Genomic DNA, 19,113 nt, shown 5'->3' with positions numbered 1-19,113 from the left:
TTCCCCTTTCGTACTCTATTTTAAGATAGAAGGTTCTGTGGTTCAAACACATTTACATAATTTAATGATCCTTCTTGGTTTATCAGACTCTGGACTGTATCAAATTTATGGATCAATGAAAATCCTACAACGGCCCTTAACATTGACAATGACATTTTAGCTAAATCTCTGTGATTTATTTTCTTTGGGTAGCATGTTTTACTTTGCAGAATCATTTCACGTGCAACATCATCTCCTCTAAGTTGTAAAATTCACCATTTTATGTTGAACGCTAATGTAGTCAATATTCTTTCAGTTGTAATTGATATAAACTTGTCCAAACTTCGAAAGTAAGAATGGAATTTGTTGAACTACTAATTGAAAAGTTCAAGGGGGTAAAGGTAGTTTTAGACATGACTGGATCTAGCGGCAAAATGCTTTCAAATCTTTATCTTTTCTATTGCTCAGCTCTGTTTTCCACTGTGTTGGCTTAATTTTCCAGTGCATCTTTCCAAAAAGTGGCAACATAACTTATGAAAACTTGGATTCACATCATCCTAGTTTACAAGCACCTATAGAAAAAAAGAGGGTCCCTCGGGATTTACTTGATAGATCTACTTGGACCATGTGTTCATGTCTGAATCAATTTCTGTGGCCAGGAAGATGAAATGCACATTCATCCCTGGAGTGGGAGGTAGTGGGGTCTACATTACTCAAAACAAATGGCAGAAAAATGAGAAAGGTCTCATCTCCAAAGGAAAACCAGGATGCTCTTACCAGAGGATAGATGGATAGTTAAGGTGCCAGCAAAACCAACAGATATCCACCATAGTTTTTCTAACCGGTGCTGTCTATAACCATGGATCTCATTGAGCTCTTTTGCCACTCCTGGCCCTTTCTGTTGTGATTGTAAGCCTTCTCTTGAAACATTAGAGACAATGATTTGCCAATGTTTTAGGCAAGTTTATTTGGTTGCATTAAACAGAAATTCACTCTAATTTCTAATGCACCTCATGACAAGAATACATGATGCCTGGATTTAGGCTTCAGAAAGTGAGTAGTTGAGGTGTATGTTCCATTCACCTCTCTCTGCAAATTAGTTCCTGTGCCCACTCACCCATTGCACATGGGCATCTCCCCAAATGGTGCCCCTGGTCTCCAGTGTCTAAGTCTAATTCAGATCCCTGGAGTTACCTACCTTACTCTTCAGTATACCAATTCTAAATTCTTTGTATGGAGACGTGCACACGACAGCCTTTGACTCCAGCAGGTTCCGCTGGAGAGCTAAGTTCTTAGACACCAGAGCTATTCCTTTTTGGGTGAGTGTAGCCCGTTTAAAGAGAGGATAGAAGTGAGAAGAAAACTTTTGGCTCATCTGGTAACTGGCAAAAGCAAACATATTCCTTCTATCTAATGAAGTGCAATAAATCTAGGCTCCTTTCCCACCAGGGCGCTATTAGCAATCAGGGAGGGATAGTTTTTCACTGTGAGGAATTGCCTGCACTTGCCTGGACTCCCCAGTACGTGGCAGTAATGCACCTCCCCCATTGTAGCAACTGAAAATAGCTGGTCTTGTTGCACCTCACCCTTCAGAGCACTATGGCAGTCAAAAATGCCCTGGAATGGAAATTCTTTCCTATTTACCCCAAGTCAAGATTTTTCCCCAAGTCCAGTCTTTCCTTATAATTAATGCACAGCACAAAACTTCTTAATAAAGGAGTTTCTTAGCTGTTTCTACATCCCCACTTTCTCTTGAAATCTTGACCACAAGTATTTGCTTTTCAGTTTCATTCTTTTACTAAAGCCATTTCTTTATGGTCATCAACAGCCTTTGAATTGCCAAAATCCAATGAGAACATTTCATCTTTATCTCTCATCACCATTCTGCTGTATCTGAAATGCTTGTCTTAACTTAGAAATATCAATCTCACTATTTTCTAAACCATCAGTTTTTTGCATCTTGGTCTCCTTCAAACAAATAAGAAATTTGAAAACCCTCTTTGCCTGATTGGTTGGTTCACTTCCTGCATCCAGTAAACAAAATCCCATGAATCACCCCTAATTTCTATGGTCTGCAGTAGCTCTAAGCATCATATGATTTCATGTTGATGTTCAAAGCAGAAGAAAAAAGTGTCCTTACCTTTTTTATTTCTTTCATAGAGACTGATGCTTTGTAGCTATAGACAAAAGACTCAATGTCTTTATGCTTCAGCTTCCTTTCCTCTAAAATCAAGATGATAGTATCTACTATGAAAGGGTTGAGAATTGGTATAAAGATTAAGTAATTTAGAATATATAAAGTACTTTGAACCTTGCCTGGCTTGGTATAAGTGCACAATAAATCTTCACTACTATCATCAAACACCCTTGCACTAGCACTAATCACATTGTAAGTGTTTGTGAGAGTTATTCTCCGCCCCCCCACCCCCAGACTGTGGGAGATCATGCTTCATGCACCATTGCATTTTCTGTCTGCAGCACAGTGGCTGGTCCATAGTGGCCCTGCAATAGATAGTTGCTGAATGAGTGGATTACTATCTGCATCCTTCATAGCACCCCAGCATATGGTAGGTGCTCACGAAATATTCACTGACTTGAATTCAATAGAAATTAATTGATCTGGAGAGAATATAGACTAAGAAGTGCCATAATATTAGGTGAGGCATAATGAGTTTAAATTTTAAGATGAGAACAATTTCCTTTGAGGCTCTTCCTTATGGTTGAATCTAAACCAGTGGTTCTCAACCTTCCTAATGCCGCAACCCTTTAATACAGTTCCTCATGTTGTGGTGACCCCCAATTTCATTGTTACAAATTGAACATAATTAAAGCATAGTGATTACTCACAAAAATAATATGTAATTATACATGTGTTTTTCGATGGTCTTAGGCGACCCCTGTGAAAGGGTTGTTCGACCCCCAAAGGGGTCGCGGCCCACAGGTTGAGAACCGCTGATCTAAACTGATGTATAATTCCACATTCTTAGAAAATTTAGATTTATTTTTTTTTCTATTTTCTTTCCAGTTTTAGTTTCCATATTCCATCAACTCTCTTTGTTTTTATTCTCACAGCATTGCTTAGATCACCAAAAAACCCCCACAAAAAACAAAACAGACTGATACCTGTTATCATCTTCATCAATTAGCTATTGCTGCGTAACGAACAAACACAAAATCTCAGTGGCGTACAGCAAAAAGCATTCACTTCTCATGTGTCTGTGAGTTAGACAGGTTAGGTCAGGCTTGACTGAACAGCTTTGCTCTAAGCTATAGATCGGACTGCCCTTGCCTCCTCATTGAGAATCAGCTTCTGTTCTGTGCCATATGTATTTATTCTGGAGTCCAGACTGAAGGGTCAAGTAAGTTACCCAGGGAAGCTCTTGTCTGGGTCATAGCAGAGAAGTAAGCAGGAAAGTAGAAGTTTGTATTGTATCTTAAGGTCTCAGTCTAGAAATGAAACATTATTATTTCTACTCACTCTGCATTGTCCAAAGCAAGTCATATGGCCACGCCCAACATAAAGACATTGAGGAAATAAAACATGCTCACTCTAGTAAGTCTCATGGTAAAGTATTTAAATATATACATCTAATTCGAGGAGATGAGCATTATGAAGACTGATTAAATTTACCACACCTCTTTCCTGATTCTGGTATCCATAACATCTTTCCTAGGCAATCAGATTAGCCTTTAAATAAGCTCCTTATGTCTAATTTTCCACATGATTTGTGCCCCAGACTTTGTTATGAACCTTTTGGTTGCAGGCAATAGAATACCCAGTTATATTATCTCATATAACAAAAAGTCTAGAGCAATGATGGCAAACCTATGACACGCGTGTCAGAGGTGACACGCAAACTCATTTTTTTGGTTGATTTTTCTTTGTTAAATGGCATTTAAATATATAAAATAAATATCAAAAATGTAAGTCTTTGTTTTACTATGGTTGCAAATATCAAAAAATTTCTATATGTGACACGGCACCAGAGTTAAGTTAGGGTTTTTCAAAATGATGACACGTCGAGTTCAAAAGGTTCACCATCACTGGTCTAGAGAATGTATTTTAGGATTGGGTTGAAAGTTCAACAATGTCATTGAAGTATCAGGTTTTTTGTAGATTTAGGTGTTGTTTTTATCATGTTATCTTTTGCTTGCAGGCTTGTTGCCTCATGGTTACAAAATTGCTGCAATATCTCCCAGCATCACATGATTTCACAGTGATGTTCAAAGCAGAAGAAAAAAAGAAAGTATCTTCATACACCCCTCTTCTTTTATCAGATAAAAAAATCTTCTCTTGTAGTTTTCTAAGTTTCTTCCCCTTATATTTCACTGTCCAAAACTATCTAATCATCCAAAGCTATAATGGAAGCAGCAGTCATTGGATAAAATTTCCAGATGTTGTATTATGAGTAGACTCTAAAAATAAGAAGTTGGGAGGGAAATAGCATATATGTAAGAAATCAATGGTACCTGCACACTCTCAAATAATTTAAACTACCTGACTTAATATTTAAGATCCTTCATCAACACAATTTTTCTCCTTTGAAAGCTTAATACATCAAGATTTGTCTAAATAAGAGAGAGTGAATATTTCCCTCAGCACACTACATTCTTTCTATCATTCTTCCCATCACTGATGCGTTTGTTTTCCCCTCTCTGTCTTTCCCAAGTGCCCTTTGTCCCCTCTCTTAACTCTCCAGTTTAAGTCTTAGTCTTGAGGATTCATCTCTTCTCTGGGAAGTCTCCCATGGGGACTCAAGACTGGTCTGATGCCCTGCCTCATCCTTTCCTTGCATCTGTGCTTCCCCAGTTACTGGACTTTCCATGATGAAATGTTTCTACCAGTTTATTTCTATGCTTCCTACTAGACAAGACATTTTTAGTGCATAATTAACACGTCTTGGTTATTATATTACGTTGCCCTTCCTAGTTCCTGGCACAGAGCAGGCACTCAGGATTTTCATTTGCAAATAACTGAGTGAGTTAAAGAGTAAATGCCCTAAAATGCTTTCATGTCTTCTGTATCTACCTAACAAAAGAAAAATTCTCCAGATTTTAATATGCACTTTATAGAGAAATCTATTTTTCTTAAACAGCCCTCATCTCACAAACATCTCCCCTGCCCCACCACACACAAACCACATCTGCACTGAATGCCATGAAAATACCTATACTGCAGGACACCTTTCCTAGCACTTAGTATCTTTTCTGACACATCTTATGTTGTTTGGTTTATTATTTAAATACTCCTATTAATTCATATAAGATTACAAACATCTTGATTTCTATTTTATCATCTAATATGCCTACCTCATTGCTATAATGATAAAAGATAATAAATATTTATGAACTTGATTTGGATTATGATTTTCATTAAAGATGTTTATACTTTATAGTAATTATTTCTGATTATAAATCTAACCAAGGTAAATTATTCTATCTGAGGTTCTAGGTTATTTTTCTTAATATTTTATGTCATTCTTTTTTATGGTGGTGGCTCACTGTTTTTTAACATAACTTTGATATTTTATTATTTTCCTCTCTGCACTAGGTTGAGGCATCTTGACATTTCTGTCTCTTGAATAAAAATGCACAGTTTCATATTGTAGTACATTAGTATTAGTTCTATAGCCTTAATCACTTCCCTCCCTGCTGGGTTGATCCAACTTCAAGCCATCACTTTTCCTAGGAAGTGAATGAAAACCATGACTTCCTTGAAGTTTCACCACATTCCATTTTGACTATCCCTTTGTAATAATATAGTATTTAGATTTCTATTATGCTGCATTTTATATTTTCTCCTCAATTCTTCTAAAGATAACTTTTAAATTCATTGAAAATCTCCACTGATTATTCAGATGATGTCTTTCGGGCAATCATTCAATTAATTTTATGGAACTTCTAGTATATGTCAAACATTGTCTAGTTACTGGGATCCAATAATAAAAGAAGTAGGTATAGTTCTTACTTCCCTGAGCCTAACATACTAAGCAAAATGAGCAACTAACCAGTAAATATATCACTGTAATATGTAAGGTGGGGAGAAGCGCTCTAAGAAAAGTAAGGCAGGGAAGTGACCTGGAGAGTTCCTGTTGGCAGGGCTTGCCAGTTTTTTAAAGAGTAAATAGGCTACAATCAGAAGGTGGCATTTAATCAGAGACCTAGAGCAATAGAGTTCCATGTAGAGGAAATAATAAGTGCAGAGTTCAAAGGCAGATGTATGGACAAGGATCAGCAGTGTGGGCAGAGGGGCTGTAGGCAAGTGATGCAGGGGAGAGGGGTAGCAAATGAAATCAATTAATGGGTGGAAGGTCTGGTCTTGAGCTGCCTTGTAAGTTGGGATAGGGAATTAGATTTCATTCTGAGCAACTACTTGAAGCTACTAAATATTTGTTTCTATCAGTAATAAACATTTATGCTATTTTTTAAAGTTTGCAAATGGATTTGTGGTATCGGTTGCACAACAAAATACATGCACTTAATGCCGCTGAACTGTACACTTAAAAATGGTTAGAATGGTACATTTTATGTTATGTATATTTGACCACAATTTCAAGTTCTGTAGTTGAATCCTGTGGGCCAGAATCCGTGCAAAGCACTGGTGACTCTAAGAATACATCGATGATGCAGGCGCTCAGGATCTACTCTGAGAAAATGTATTTCATATATTATAAATGTAAATACACAATGCAAGGTGGCATAAATCACGTTCTAAATGAGAGGGCTAGGCTAGGATTTCGCCCAGTGTGTTCTCGGAAACATTAGTCTCGAGAGATTCCCTTTGAAATTACCCGAATAAGTGTGGGAAATAGTGATTCTTCAGGCCCCTCACGGAGATTCCCAGGAGGCCTTGGCACATCGCAAGCTCTAAAACAAATATACTTAAAAGAAACTGGTTAACTTTGTTTAACCCGATGTTGCTAAACCGTTTTGACCACAGCCCTTTCCCCCACATCACCTATTAATATCCCGAGGAACTGGTATTCCAGAGAACCTATGCTACTAGAGACACAAAGCTGAGATGAGGATAGAGTTTGTGGAGAAACTGCTCTCTGGGCTGAGCCCAAAAGGAAATGGGATACTTAGATTAGAGGAAGGGCATTTGAGGCAGAATAAATGTTTAGAAATTCACTTCCAAGTTAAATCTCCTGGCACTTGCCTCGTCAAATATCATTGAGCCACAGAATGAATTTTCTAAGTATACTGACAAAATCATAATTTTGATGATCATTGAAAAATTCTTCTAAAATACTCAAGACATCAGTTCATTAAGATTCATTATTTTGTAGAAGTTTACTTAATTCTCTTTCATTATTTTATAGACAACAAAGTTAAGCCCAGAGAGACTATAATTCACTCAGGCACCCCTACTTAATCGTTTTTGGTTTTCTTTCTCTGGACCTGGGGTCCTGTTCTATAAGGGACAGAGTTATGGTCTTTGCATGCCTGCAATAGACACTCCGGAATTAAAGGAAAAAATTGATTCCTATGCAAGATGCAGATTCCATCATGCAGTGGATAAGGAAACAGAATCAAATTAAAGAACAACACAAGCTTGGATTTTAATGAAGCTCATCTTTGTTTCTTTTGCAGATCAAATTTTTGGCTCTCATCTGCACAAAGTGTGTGAACGTGAAAATTCCACAGTTCCGCGATTCGTAAAGCAATGCATTGAAGCTGTCGAAAAAAGAGGTGGGTAACTGAATATGCAGCCATGTCTTCCCTTTACTGCACACTACACAACCAATGCTCAAGTTCACAGTGCCACTTGATTTGCCTGGGAAGCTGTGCAATTAAAACCTGACTTTTGTTAATCGGTTAAGAGGATCACGTTTCTTACTAACTTCAGTTTGTTTTTACAATAGGGACATCAGTAATTCTCACTAATGTTCTTTTTTTTAATATTTTGTCTGTCTGACATGTTGTTGATTCAATTGCAAACTTCTTGTTTTCAAGCCAGTGATAAAACATTCATAAAATATCAGCACTCCGAGTGTTAGAACCCTCCTAACATTCATGCTGGTAGACGTTGTGCCAGAACAATTTTTGGTAAGGCCCCAAGATTACCCAAGTGAAGCAAATAGCATTTCTACTTGCAAACAGTGCTATTCCATCTCCCATGTGTTTCTGGTTCAGTCAGAATGCAGCTAACCGGTTTTCCTGGAACAATTAACAGAGGCACCTCCAATGTTAAGATGACCTTTGATCCTCATATTTCAACATTCTGTTTTTCATCTGATATTATTCCATCTCACCGAGGGGAACAAAACAAAATCCAATTGACTCATCATTGCTATGCGAGTCGATCTGTGAGGTGTTTTTCCTTCAGACTATGACTTCATTCCTTCAAGGTCATTTTCCCTGGAAGATACATACAGTAGATGCAGAATCTCAAAAAAAAAAATGTATTATATAAAAATATGAAGCTTCATCACCATCTGTTACAAGTTTACAACATATCCCCAGGATCTGGGGGGATATATATCACGTAAAAGATAGAGGTGTTTTCAGAAAAAAGAATTGGTGAATCTATTCCCATTTTCAGCTCCCAATCTCTTCAAACAATAGAACCAAGGAGAAAAAATCTTTACCAAGTTATCTGCTAGGACAAAGCTATTTTAATTCTCTCAGTGTTACCTGGCTTTATTATAGAAGCATAATAAAAATGGTCTGCAATTTCCAACTCCTGGAAATTCATACTTTAATTATAGTGTAAGGACAGCCTTGGGATCCTATTATTCCCATGTCAGTAGGGAATGGAGAATAACAAGAAGGGGACGAGTGGGTAGGGAAAGTGGATAAAGAGTGTGGCTTTGGGGAAAGCATATCAGCACATCAGAGAGAACAGCAGAGAGTTCAGAGCGAGAGTAGAAAACAGTAAAAAGCAGAATGAACACGACGAGAGATATCTGTGAGGAATGGAGTCAATTCGAGTTGAGAGAGAAATGTGTTTTTATTGCATGTTGCAATCTCATTTAATTTTGCAAGTACATATTTGAGGAATAAATATTATTTAATAAGTACTTAAAGCCAAAATGGATCACTGAAAATGTTATAATGTTATTATTGCCAATAGCTAAATAATCATTTTCAGGAAATCTTCATTCACTTATAAATACTCAGTACTGACGGTGTGAGCACTGTTATATTAGAGTTGAAATCCAAATAGGGCTTTGGGGGAACCTGTACCTAATAAGATGCGTGCACATATGAAAAAGGGCTCGGTACCTCTGTTTATGTGCATAACCCAGGCAAGATGACAATTCTGCTAGGTACAGCCTTGTGGTGTGCAGATACCCTAATACTGTAGAGTGGGAAATATCTGCAAATAGACACTGTATCATTTGTTCATGCCATTTTGTGGGAGTTTTTAATAAAATAAGACAATGTTTTTGCTGACAGGAGCAATCATATCTGGCATTATATTTCATTGTCTTGGTGTTTACTCTTAAAATGAATTTGTAGATCCAGTACTAAACAGGCACTAACCACACATATGATTATTAAAATAATTCCTAAGCATTTTAATGAAACTCAAAGACCACAATTCCACAAAGAAGCTGATCATTCAAAGCACCTTGGCAGCATCAGTTTAAAGGAACTCTATGGAAATATTCAATAAAAACTCAGAGGCACGGGATAAACCTCTCACATCATTGCAAGATTTACAAGTGTGTACTTTTGATAATATTTTTCTACGATCATTTTGTTGGATTAATATTCTCACATTTATATGCCAATTCTATTTACTCAAAGTGCTGTTTTTACTAAATTCTGGCATCAAGCACCTTAGGACAGAAATAATTTATGTGAAGCTAAGTCCAATGTTTATGCAGGCTTCTGATGACATTTTATGCTGGGGCTGGTATTAGCAAGTAGCAAGGAAGGTGCCAAGTCTCTCGGCATGGCTGGGGCTCAGCATATCTAGAGCCCTCTCTCTAATGGCCAGATCCTCTCCCAGCCAAGATACTCAACTGCAGAGTCATGGGAAACACTTATGGACCAGTGATGGAAAAGGCACATTTCATGAAAACTGTGTTTACTCTCATAGTCTTAGGGAAATGGCCTCAATACTCATTACAGTAGCACAAGGGTTGTTATTAAAAAAAATTCTTTCCTTTCCATCTTTTTTCTTTTTCTTTTTTTTAAAAAATATATTTTATTGATTTTTCACAGAGAGGAAGGGAGAGAGATAGAGAGAGTTAGAAACATCAATGAGAGAGAAGCATCGATCAGCCGCCTCCTGCACATCCCCGCTGGGGATGTGCCCGCAACCCAGATACATGCCCCTGACCGGAATCGAACCTGGGACCTTTCAGTCCACAGGCCGACACTCTATCCACTGAGCCAAACGGGTCTGGGCCCATCTTTTTTCTTTAAGATTATTTCTTCACCTTAAAAAAAAATCATCAATAAGCCCTAACCGATTTGGCTCAGTGGATAAAGCGTCTGCCTGCGGACTCAAAGGTCCCAGGTTCCATTCCGGTCAAGGGCATGTACCTTGGTTGCAGGCACATGCCCAGTAGGATGTGTGCAGGAGGCAGCTGATCGATGTTTCTCTCTCATCGATATTTCTAACTCTCTATCTCTCTCCCTTCCTCTTTGTAAAAAAAAATCAATAAAAAATATTTTTAAAAAATCATCAATAAACTGTAGATGTATTTTTAAATGGTTTTCTCACCATTTATTCATTAATTTATCCATTTACCCACCCATTCATTCATTCATTCATTCAGTTACTTGCACTGGGGCAGAACCAAACTGCTCATGCTTCTGTAGTTTCCCCAGGGAAATTCTACCCAGTGCTTGGCACAAGATGCATCCCTGGTAAGGTGGTATTAGTTACATTTTAAATTTTGCATCTCTTGGACATGCCTAGAAGAAAATCTATTAGTGAGCCGAATGTAAACCAATTTAGCGAATAACTTGTTTAGTGTGTTTCCTTATCTTGATTTAGTTTTTGCCATTCCTCTAAACCACCAGAGAATTTTTTTTCCCCTTACCAGCGATTAGAACTGGATTAAAGTCACTTCTGTGGTTTCTGACATTGTCTGCTCAGCCTAGAAAATATACACAAATCTTAGAGGACAAACTGGAAAGGAGCGTGCTAGTCTTTAAAGCTCTCCCACGTGGTTCGTCTCCCTTGCTTTGCCTTTACAGTTGCACACTATGTAAGTGAGATATCATAAGTTGCCAAGGAAAAACTCAATTTATGTTTCTTCTTCCAACGAAATTTCTGTGAAAATATTGAATTATTGGTCGTCAGTTAATGCTCAATACATATGGTAAACTGACCAAAAGTATGAGATCATATGACCCCCATTTGAGGTCTGGGGAACAAGCATGTAGAGGGAGGCATTTTGATATACAGATGGAATGTAGATCTAAACAGTGAGAAGCCCATGAAGTCCATTTTGCACTGTTTTATAGATACTTTGTATAGTTTATGATGACCTCAACAGTGTATAGAAATAGCTTACTTAAAAATAAGGTCTCTTGTATCTCTTAGAGAAAAGGGACTGGGATAGTGGTTGGCAAACTGCGGCTCGCGAGCCACATGCGGCTCTTTGGCCCCTTGAGTGTAGCCACGAAGTTTCAATCACACAGAACGTGCGCCCCCGCACGTGGTGTTTTGTGGAATAGCCACACTCAAGGGGCCGCAGTTTGCCGACCACTGGACTAGGAGATGTGAACTAAGCAAAGTATATAGTCTAGCAGTTCTTGTTATTCTTGATTTGAGAGAGAGAGAGAGAAACATCGAGGGTATGTACTCTGACTGGGAATCCAACCCGCCACCTTTTGGTGTATGGGACAATGCTCCAACAAACTGAGCAACACCAGTCAGGACCAAAGTATGTAGTCTAAAACTGCTGTAATCCATAGTTCTTTTTATCAAAGCATATAATGACTGACACCTCTTTGTGAAGGTCCATTATTTAGGAAGAGTCATACTTTGTATGTGACACACTGTAAGCACTCAATAAATATTGGTTGAGTGACGTAACAGGCACTAACGTGTCTGTTGCATTTGTGCAAGTAGCTATTTAGGATCTTCTATGTGCTATTCTCTATACCAGAGATTTTTGACCTTTTGCATCTCATGGCACACAAAAACTAATTACTAAAATTCTTCGGCACACCAAAAAATGTATTTTTTGCTCATCTGACACAAAAAATCGGTATAATTTTTATGTATTCACACCATTTGACTACTGTTGTGTTGGCTGTTTCCATTTTTTTTTTACTTAACACTGTAAGAGAAAAGAGGTCAGTGCTCCTGACTAAATAGTCAGGTATTTTATGTTTTAAAATTCTTGCAGCACATTGGTTGAAAATCGCTGCTCTCTTCTAGCAGCTGAGAATTTAGAGGAGATATACTTTTGAATAAAAAGATACACAAAAAGCAAAAACAGTGATAACTGCTGTGAAATAAAAGAACAGATATAAGAAGAGAGAATAACCATTACAATTATTTTTTAATGTAGGGTAAGTTAGCTTTAAAATGACTTAATAGTGAGTGGGGAAAGTGGGGAGAGGTGTTGGTCAAAGGATATAAAGTTTAATTTATGTAGTATGAAAAAAATCTAGATATCTAATGTCTATGATGACTGTAGTTAATATTGTATTGAATACTGGAAATATGCCAAGGGAGTAGATGTCAGATGCTCTCATCACACACACACACACACACACACACACACACACACACACACACACAAATGGGACCTGGGTAAATAAATATGTTAATTACCTTGAATGTAGTAATCATATCAAATCATCATGTTATACACATTCAATATATACAATTTTCTTGTAATACATTTTTATTAATTTTTGAGGGAAGAGGAGAGGGAGAAATAGCAACATCAATGATGAGAGAGAATCACTGATCAATGGGCTGCCTCTTTCATGCCCCCCAGTGGGGCTCAAGCCTGCAACCCAGGCGTGTACCCTGACCAGGAATCAAACCGTGACCTCCTGGTTCATAGGTCGAAGCTCAACTACTGAGCCAGGCTCTATATATACGATTTTTATTTAAATGACATAAAAAATGCTGAAAAATAAACACGTACTTGTCTGGTCTTAGCCTCCTGTTGAGACCAGGAGAAGTTTAACCTGGCTTGATTTCCCAGGTTATTTTCTTCACACACTGTGACAATGCAAAGAAGTCACTTGGTGTGAGCTACTCAAGAAGACTTTCCTTAAATGGCAAGCCAGTCCTTTTTCTACCTAACAACACCAGCCATTGTAGAAAACTTCTTGTATATACTAATGGAGTGAACTAAATGAATGAGCATATTTCTACCCTAAATGCATTTTTATGTATCCAATACATTTTTGCAGTAAGGTAATAGTTTTTTTTTAAATCATTTAATTTTATTTTGATTGGCATTCATCTTTTTAAATATGTTTTAACAACTCATTCTTCCCTCATGATTCCCAGTTCTGGTTAATATGCCCTCCAACGATTTAACAACATTAAAATCATACCTAGAGAGATCTATTGCACAACAATGTGCATGTAATCAACACTTCTGAACTGTACACTTAAAAATGGTTACGATGGTATATTTTATGTTATTTTTTAACCACGAAAAAAGGTAAATAAAACCAAGGTTTCAAATTTGATGATTCCAGCTATAAGCTACTTTGCAGAATGCCTCAGCAGATGCTAATCAACAAGTTTGTCCTCTCTTTTTTCTGGAACACAAAACACTATGACAAGAATGATACACAAACTTACATATTTGACTTGGTGCCTGAAAGCCACCCTGGGATCCATAACCTTGCTTAAAGATTTAAGAAAGACCTTTAGTCTCCTTCTGAGAAGGTCCTTAGCCTCGAAAACTTTATCTCTCAACTTGACTTCTTAGCAGCTGTTATATTTTTTTGCTGTCGTTTGTTTGACAGGATCCAGTTATAGGTTCCGATGTCTGTTTAAAGAAACAAGGAGGCTGTTGGCTTTAAAATTCCCTCGTTGCTTGTGTGATCAGCATTTTCCCAGGCTTTTCTGCATAGTTTGCCAAGCAAAGGGACTGACCTTTTGTAGCAAACACTTTTTCATTTCAAAACGCTCACTTTGATTTTTGTCCCATTTTATGCTCATTCCAAACTGTTTACAACCCACTAAAAATGACTGTGAATTATATGTTTGTGTAATGGATTCCTTTTGTGGTTGGAGTGGAATGTTTACTTTGAACAATTAGTTATCTTTGGGCAGATTATAGCATCTTGGAAAAAAATGGCTAAAATTACTATTATACCTTAACTGTTTCTTTTTGGTAATTCCCCTGCTGATACATAAAGTTTGAGAGAATGTCACATTAACCAGCCCTGACATGAGAAACAAAATCTATTTCTCTATGTGAATATTAATTTGGAAATATATGTTAATATTGTAAGAAGGCATAGTTACACACCTATACTGATCTGACTCAAAAAATTCAGCATACGAAATCACATAGACATTGACTATATATATATATATATAGAGAGAGAGAGAGAGAGAGAGAGAGAGAGGAAGTTGCATTTGCATACTAGGTAAGGCATGCACATGAATGTATTAATACATAAATAACACACATGATTGTAGTATAGCTGTTATGCAAGAGATATACCAAGCAGTATACTTGTTAATATAATTTTCCTCATATGCAATTCAATGCACCAATCTGCCTCTTGAGATACTACCAATTGTTCACTTGCAAAGTAAAACTTCACATAATCTTTTCCCATTGCCTGAGAATCCAGGCCCCTAAAGTGCAGATCGGATTGCCTTCACTAGACAAGCTCTGCTCGCAGTTCTGCTAATTTTGTACTGTTCATTCTTTCCCACTTTGGGATAATCTATTATAGTTGGATCCAGGCACGCACTAAAGGCTGATACTTTCATGAAGAATGTGCAATTTGTACTGTTTAGTTTGTGACGAGATTCTTGAAAACTTTTTTATGATTCTATCTTGTTCCAGAGAGATTTCTGCTTGCTAGTTTTATAAGCAGCGAGTGGGGAGAAAAAAAGTAACAGAAACAAAACAAACTGATAAAAATTACATGCTCCAAAAAAAGAAAAAAAATCAAGAGTTCGTGATAAGCACTTTTTCTTTTTCCCCAGAGAATATTTGTGGACTGAACAAAAATGTTTCTGAGGGCACTGACCTATGTGTTGCTGCTTTTTTTCTCCAAATGCTTGCTTTTCATGCCTAAAGTTAGGCACCCACATGCATTTACAATAGAGATGATCGGCAAAGGATCATATGAAAGTTTGCAGTGAATTTTTCTTTGTTGTTACTTCTGGGTTAAAATTAAGTCCGGTTTCGTGTTTTGGTGTTTTGTTTGGTTTTGTTTTAATGCAACCCAATGGCAACCACCTTCCTGACAGTGATAGTGTTGTGCCGGGTCCAACTTGGAATTGGCTCTTTGGGGTAGTCATGCTGGGGCCGCTGTGTCTGTAAGAAAGCCACATTCAGGGCTAGAGGGGAAGACAAATCAGAAGAGAGTAAACAGGAAACAGCCAGCAAGGGTATAAAAGAGAAACTGGAAAAAGACAACTAAAAGAAATCAGAGATGACAAGGTGGAGAGAGAGAAAAAAGCTGGGCTTCGCAATTAAGAAAACAAATGTAGATAAAAGGGCACACTTGTGAGGTCTGTAATGAAGGGAAGACAGAGTATTGAACCAGTTACCATCTCTCCATAGTTACCTAATCCTGTTTCTATGTTCCAGAGAAATTTACTTTTGTTGAAGAAAATGCTTCCTAGTTAAATCTTGCCATGAACAGCAAGCTTACATCGAATGTTCACAAATTCTGTGTGTAGACCTGGTTAGTAATTAATTCACTGTACTTATTAGTGACATTTAGTGGAGTTTATCTACATTGAGCAATACACAACAGTCTTATTATCAAACAGAGAGCTTAAACATTACAGAAGTTAATGTAGGGATAAACGTGCAGTTCAACAACCGGAAAGGCTATCTAATGTATCCAGCAATGTGGCTCTGGTCAAATCACTCGGCGGATATTCCCACACTCTCAAGTCCAGAATGCATCAGAATAAATAATGTCTCTTCCCAGATAAAGCCTGAGTCAAATTTCCACCCTCCAACCCCACTCCCACCTCTATCCTAAAATTTAGGTTCTTAACATACTTTTTCCTTGGAGTCAATTGGAAGGAAACTGCCAAAGTTAATACCCTCGGCCAGTTATTTTTAACCTTTTTTCATCTCATGACACAGATAAACTAGTTACTAAAATTCCATGGTACACCCAAAAATATATTATATTACATTTTTTGCCAATCTGACAATAAAAAATCTGTATAATTTTGATTTATTCACACTGAATGGCTATTGTTGTGTGGGCTGTTGTCATTTTTTTAATTTGACAATCTAAAGGAAAAGAGGTCAGTGCCCCTTAAAAATTCTTGACACACACCAGTGGAAAATTGCTGCCCTAGGCAATTAGCCTCTTATTATAAACTAGAGGCCCGATGCAAAAATTCGTGCAAGAGTAGGCCTTCCTTCCCCCAGCTGCCGACACTGGCTTCTCTCTGGCACCTGGGACCCTGGTTGGCTTCCCTCCGGTCTCCTGCTGACACCCAGGACCCGGCCTGGCTTCACTCTAGCCCTGGCTTCATCTGGAAGGACATCAGGTCTAATTAGCATATTACCCTTTTATTATTGTAGACTAGTGTCCCAATGCATGAAATTCATGCAAGAGTAGGCCTTTGCTGCCGAAACCGGTTTGGCTCAGTGGATGGAGCGTCGGCCTGCGGACTGAAAGGTCCCAGGTTCGATTCCGGTCAGGGTCATGTACCTGGGTTGTGAGCACATCCCCAGTAGGGGGCGTGCAGGAGGCAGCTGATAGATGTTTCTCTCTCATCGATGTTTCTGGCTCTCTGTCTCTCTCCCTCCCTCTCTGTAAAAAAATCAATGAAATATATTTTTTAAAAAAAAAAAAGAGTAGGCCTTTGCAGCCCTGCTGCCTCAGCCCTGGCAGCCCTGGCTTAGTCCTGGATCAGATAGTCGTTCTGCTGTTGAGCCGTTTGGTCAATTTTCATATTATCCTTTTATTATTATAGACAGAGAATTTAAATGATGCAATACCTCAACAGGCCTAGATGTAGTACTCTAAAATAGCATATCATGGTGGCATCTACATTATAGGAGTTCTGGGTTCAGGAGCTTTTTTGTTATAAGCCCCTATAGCCAGAAGTTAATAGTTCAGCCATGAAAATAATATTGGCTCAAAATTAACAGGATATTTTATCCTGGAAGCAAGCATTTACAAAATTTGGAAAAAATTTACCTGCATTTAGAAAGCTTTCAGGTTTTTGATAAAAGATAACAAAGAATAATAATAATAATAATAATAATAATCACAAATACAGTTAAAGATTTTCAGATATTTGGTACTTTGAGATTCCAAAATGGACTTATAGCTTTTAAGCAGAATTTTAAAATTTCTTATCACATAATGTGGACCAATTGGTTTAAAAAAATTATCAAGCCTGGCCATTGTGGCTTAGTGGTTGAACATTGACCTATGAACCAGGAGATCACAGGTTCGATTCCTAGTCAGGGTATAAGGCCTGGTTACGGGTTTGATCCCCATTGTGGGGCATGCAGGAGGAAGTTGATCAATGATTATCTCTCATCATTGTTGTTTCTATCTCTCTCTCTCCCTTCCTCTCTGAAATCAATAAAAAATATATATTATTTTTAAAAAGGAAATATATTTCTTTTAAAAAATTATCAAAACTTTCACAGCAGTGTGACTTAATTTTGTGAAATAATCTGTTATTTATTGGTTGAACAAGAATCTATACATTATATTTTCATAGGCATTTCCCTAGAGTTTAAAAATTTATGAAAATTAAGATGTTTTGAACTCATCCAGGAAGCTACAAATAAGAGCAAAATATTATACTATTTTGTGGGTTTTCTAATGAATAAGGTTCCCTTTTAAAACATCTAGAAAAAAAATTGCCCTTTCCACGGAATTTTTACACTTTCAAATGAAGTGTGTCCAACTTAAGCATCAATCATTAATCTACATATGTATAGTAAACAAGACATGCAGATTTCAGGAGAAGTGTTTGCATTGGTGTATATTTCCTCTGTAGGATATTTTAGAGTAATTTACTATCCTTAAAAGATTCCTATCTTGGTGATTCTAAAATCTGTGCGAGTTTATTTTATAGTCTAACAGGCTGTGGAGTTAGGAATGTTTTTGTTGGGGTCAAAATAATCTCTCTTGCTAGTTTTATCCCTTTTTGTCAAATTTTATACTTTGCAAGCCACTTCCTATTTTCAGGTCAGAAAAGAAAATCAAACAAAAAAAAATCAAGGGTAAGATAGTTTGAGAAGAAAAATTAACTGTGTAAGACCAAAATAGCTCTGAACTGATGCTGCTGGAAGAGTTCTTGAGGTTATAATAGACTGTAGCCTCAAAGGGTGAAATCACACTCTTTTCAAGGAAATATGAATGTCCTAAAATTTAGGGTAGAAGAAAAATATTTAAAATATTATATTTAAAATAATACCTTCAGTATATTGGGTATTCTTTTATATCGGGGCCATGGATTTAATTTTATTTCCTAACAGTGACACACAATGGATTCTCAGTAAATGATGACTAAATGGATAAATTATATTCCGCATTGCTTACATCATTGGAGTGTTGCACACCACTGCCACATCTGCATATGGTTGAAACTGAAAAGATCAATGATCAAGTGCTGTTGGTTGAAGGCAGCTGCATGATGTGTAGAGAATAATGTGGTTTGCAAATCTGTTTTTTAAACATTTAAACCAGTCCTGATGACAGTATATTCTATTGTCGTAAATATCATTCTTTTACATCTATACCCAGCTATGCTAAACATATGAAGTTATGTTTCCTTATGGATCTTATGCTCATCAACTTTTGGATACTACATTTAAGTTCACCATTCAGCCACTGAAAGAGTATCAGTTCTCTATTCATTTTCATCAGAAGAAGTCATATCCTATTAGGCATTGTTTCAACACCAGTAGCCTGCTGTTTTTAATAAAGTAATTGAATGGCAACTATGACTTGTAAGTGACATGCCTGAGACTAGTCAGGCATAGGCTTGAGTCCCATAACCACACGGAA

The 19,113-nt window shown here is 37.3% G+C and overlaps 1 protein-coding gene across 2 annotated transcripts in view; it reads left to right on the top strand.

Moving 5' to 3' along the window:
* The window catches only part of ARHGAP15 (Rho GTPase activating protein 15), a 662,894-nt gene that overhangs the window by 411,315 nt on the left and 232,466 nt on the right, over window positions 1-19,113 (top strand). For both annotated transcript variants that reach the window (XM_070423457.1, XM_070423458.1), the window contains exon 10: window positions 7,573-7,671. In XM_070423457.1, the coding sequence (XP_070279558.1) occupies window positions 7,573-7,671 (99 nt within the window). The remainder of the gene's footprint in view (window positions 1-7,572; window positions 7,672-19,113) is intronic.

Source organism: Myotis yumanensis, unplaced genomic scaffold (genome assembly GCF_028538775.1).
Source record: "Myotis yumanensis isolate MYYU_CA2020_CCGP unplaced genomic scaffold, mMyoYum1.0.hap1 SCAF_8, whole genome shotgun sequence".
Taxonomy (NCBI): domain Eukaryota; kingdom Metazoa; phylum Chordata; class Mammalia; order Chiroptera; family Vespertilionidae; genus Myotis; species Myotis yumanensis.
Note: the sequence above shows the minus strand (reverse complement) of the source record. Positions and strands in the feature narration are given on the sequence as shown.